We start from the raw sequence: 3811 nt of genomic DNA on the forward strand, positions 1-3811 counted from the left end.
TTTCTCCAAATGAGGCTTGGAATTTTAGGTGTGAAGTACATCAATGAAGGATGTACTTCAGAGCCAAAAGCACTCTTCTCAAATATACAATGGAATACCAAAAGTTTACATGCTTTTGATAATTGATAGTATTTAATCTGTAGTTAAAAATGCATGATAAGGGTGGCACTGTCAAACATGTATGTTTTTTTTTTCCTAGGGTTGGCATTTTAGACCGAAAAATCGAAAAGTTACAAATATCAACTGAGGTTTTATCGCAACTAAACTGATTTATCATGAAAACTGATTGCAACATGCGGTTTATAAAACTGACCGCAATATGCAGTTGCGGTTCCACATATACCATAAATCGCAATCTAATTTAATTAATTATTAAAATGGATACATATAATTATTTTATATTAACTAACAGAGGTTAGGACTTCATCATTTAGATGAATCTTTCTCTCTTCTTCTTTTCTTCTTTTCTTCTTTTTCTTTTTATTCTCTCTCTCTCTCTCTCTCTCTCTCTCTCTCTCTCTCTCTCTCTCTCTCTCTCTCTCTCTCTCATCTTCTTCCTCTTAGTGGGACTCATCTAGGCTCTGAATGTATTATTAATGAAGTGTATTCTTTGCCAATCTCTTGAAGTTCCCTCTATTATTTTTTTATTTTTTGTTTTAATCTCGTAGGAACCTGGGTTTCAATTAGTATTGCAAACTCATCGGTTGTGTTGGTAATTTTGTTAGGTTGTTATTAGTAGGTTAGCCGAGATAATCTTTAGCTTGCAATCAACCATTTAGTTTATTAATTGTGCATTAGCAAGATTGTGGATTGTAATGGTTTATTTTTAATAATAAATTTCATTCTCTTCGTATATGAGAGTTAAAGAATCATTGCCAAAGATATAAAATTCTGCTTATTTCATCAATATTTTTAGGCATGAGCAGACTCTAATTTTGTTGATAGAAAGTGTAATTTTATGTTGTTCCCTATACCGACAATTGCGGTATACCGACCATAATATACTGACAATTGCATTATACCGACATGCAGTATACCACAATATATTAGTATGTTATAGTTCGTCTTTCCACCATACCGCAATATGTCGTTCGGTTCACAATTTCATTAAAAGTTTGCGGTAACCAAACTGCAACCACCCTTAGTTTTTTCTATCTTTGTCAATTGCCAAAACATGTTTCATAACTAACTTAATAGACCCAACACTCTTATATAAAAGATAAATGAGTTTTAATTTTGAGGTCATTTATTCAAGTGAGTTTTTGACTACATGTCAAAGTTTATATAAAAGTTCCCATTTATGAAATTAAGGTCTAAGTTTAGGCTAATAAAAAACTTTAAAAAGAGGATTGTAGCTCAAATGATTAAGAACATTTAAATCACTTTGACAGTGTATGTATGAGAAAACCTTCCTCTCCCCCAATATCGTTTGTATAAAAAAAAAAACATTTAAATCAACATACTTATTCTAAAAAGTACAATAATAATAACCATTTTCATATATTCCAACCAAATTATACCATATTTTTTTTATTATATATAAGGGATAATAGGGGAGTGGGAAATCGAACTAGGACATGGAGTAAATGCTCTTAAGCACTTGAGTCACATACCCCTTACAAATTAGACCAATTATGTGACAATGTTGGGGAGATAACTATTAACCACCCTGCAGTTCTTTCTCACCTCCCCAGGCTGATCCACCTTCAAGTCACCCATCTTTAACATTCCCTCCACAAAGGCCTTAAAAAATACTCCTTGGTCAATGCTGAACTGCTTCACAAGTCCTCTAGTCTGTGGAAATGTATAAAGTGTTTGATCCGAATTCAAAAACCCTCTCCCTGAAACCAAGTCCTTGAAGTACTGGTTATCAAACACAACAGGTGAAGCATCAAGTCCTACGGTAACGTTTTGGTCCACATCTAAGGGACAAAGCTTGTTTAGCTTTTCTCTAAACTTTGGTTCAAAGGCAGGGTCTGGCCGGCCTGTGCCGGATTGGTTGTACAGCCGAGACATGACGGAGAAGCACCGAGCTTTGCCAATGGAGTGTGAGCCCGAAAGGGCAACAAGGTCTTTGACAGAGAGATTGAATTTGCCAAAGAGGTCTATGAGGAAGGTTGCATTGGATGTTGGACTTGGCATGACATCATCTGAGGCTTCTTGGCTTGCTGTCAAGCTATCCAATCTTCCTAACTTCACTTGCCAATCTGGTCCTCCAGTCTAATCAAGGAAAAATTAAGTTAGTACTAAAATAACACTCTTTTTTATACATTGTATTCGACATCATCTGAATTGGACTAGTACGTGTATAATAGAGTGTACGTATTCGTCCAATCGAATATGGTTCAATACAATGTTCGTACAAGTTAATATTAACGTTGGCCTCAAAATAAGTCCACGTAATATTGATAAGAGAGTTTAATATACCAGGGCAACAGCATCTCTAGAAGCCATGATTATGACATCGGCGCAAGAAACAACTCCGGGACAGGCCTTCTCCAAGGTTGCCTTGGCTTCATCAATAACTTCATAAGATCTTAATGAATTTATATTTGCGAGGCTGAGTTTTTCTCCTAGCATGGTTGGTGTGTCATCAAGTAACAAAGAAGCGTCACAACCCTAATATGAAGCATTAACAAAGCTACTGTTAAAGAATAATGATTATAAGGAAATATAAAATTTTACTTTGTATATATAGTTTTATTTACATTAACAAAGCAATCATGGAATTGGAAGCGCATGATTGAAGCAAGACTCCGGGAATCTTTGGTGAAAGCCTTCTTCATGACATCTCGGACTATGGCCTCGGCTTTTGGGCAAGTTCCCAAGTAATAACCGGGGTGGAGTTGGGCGGCGGATGCGGTTACTATGTGTAGGAGGAAGAGTGAAACAAGAGGAGACATTGAGAATTTTTGGAGGCACTAGCTGCTAGAGAGAAGGTGAGGATGAAATTTAATTGGTGCACTTCAAGTTGTGTATGGGGCTTTTTAAAGTCGTGGGATGCCCTCATGGGCATGTATAGAAATTAAGAGAAGCAATGGATGTGAAATGGTTCTTTTCCCTCTGTCTTTTTCTGATTTTTGTCAAGATGGAATGCAATTAATTTAAAACGGTTGTGTTTATTGTTCGGTTCATTTTTACACATGATTTTTCATGTTATTCACCCACTATTTTGAGTTAGTTCTTGACATTTTATAGCTTTTTACTTCTTTTTTGTGTTTTAATAGGTTTTACCTTGGTTTGTATGAAAATGAGCTAAAAGTGCATTATTTGATATAAATTCTGTTTTTGTTCATTTTCGTAGGTCAACTTCGTGGCCTTGGATCAGCATGTTCCGGTCCTTGGATGAGGTGATGATCTTCATAAGACTTGTTCCAATAGATGTTAACTACAACATATCCAAATTTGAGCTCCATTGGGCAAGTGTAGCCTATCCAGCTGATCGGACAATTGACGCTGGCTCTGGATGTTTGTTTTGGCCCAGTTTTCACCCCCACTTAATAGCATTTTATTTCTACTTGTTACCACACCTTTTGGTAACAATGGATTGCATTTGAGTGGCATTTCCTGAGTCAATTGGAGCCTTGGATTATACCTTAAAACAAGGTTTCATCATTTGCAAGGGGACAATGGGCAATAGCTTTAGAGAAAGAATAAGTTTTATACTAAAGAAAAGCTGGAAAGGAGGAGAGAGAGAAGTCAAAAGGGATTGCAATCAGATTTGGGGGAGTTTTTGCAACGGGAGAGAGGGGATTCCACCATTCTACACAATTGAGAGCAGATTTTGGAGCTTGGAGCTAGGAGAAAGCCA

The 3811-nt window shown here is 36.4% G+C and overlaps 1 protein-coding gene across 1 annotated transcript; it reads right to left on the bottom strand.

Moving 5' to 3' along the window:
- Nucleotides 1-1442: 1442 nt before the first annotated feature.
- Nucleotides 1443-2991, bottom strand: LOC110747690 (peroxidase 17-like). Its single transcript, XM_021947823.2, has 3 exons — nt 2709-2991; nt 2428-2619; nt 1443-2220 (listed from the first exon to the last, which is right to left on the bottom strand). The coding sequence occupies exons 1-3, from the start codon at nt 2901-2903 to the stop codon at nt 1633-1635; spliced, it is 975 nt and encodes a 324-aa protein (XP_021803515.2). The 5' UTR covers nt 2904-2991; the 3' UTR covers nt 1443-1632.
- Between the last annotated feature and the right edge of the window lie 820 nt (nt 2992-3811).

This window comes from Prunus avium, chromosome 6 (genome assembly GCF_965620075.1).
Source record: "Prunus avium chromosome 6, drPruAviu1.hap1.1, whole genome shotgun sequence".
Taxonomy (NCBI): domain Eukaryota; kingdom Viridiplantae; phylum Streptophyta; class Magnoliopsida; order Rosales; family Rosaceae; genus Prunus; species Prunus avium.

Excerpts from the sequence above, each read along its gene's own strand:
- LOC110747690 (XM_021947823.2), bottom strand. The coding sequence starts at position 2,903 with ATGTCTCCTCTTGTTTCACTCTTCCTCCTACACATAGTAACCGCATCC. Across the intron at positions 2,620-2,708 it reads TCCATGATTGCTTTGTTAAT|GGTTGTGACGCTTCTTTGTT; the intron begins GTAAATAAAACT and ends GCTTCATATTAG. Across the intron at positions 2,221-2,427 it reads CTAGAGATGCTGTTGCCCTG|ACTGGAGGACCAGATTGGCA; the intron begins GTATATTAAACT and ends TTCCTTGATTAG.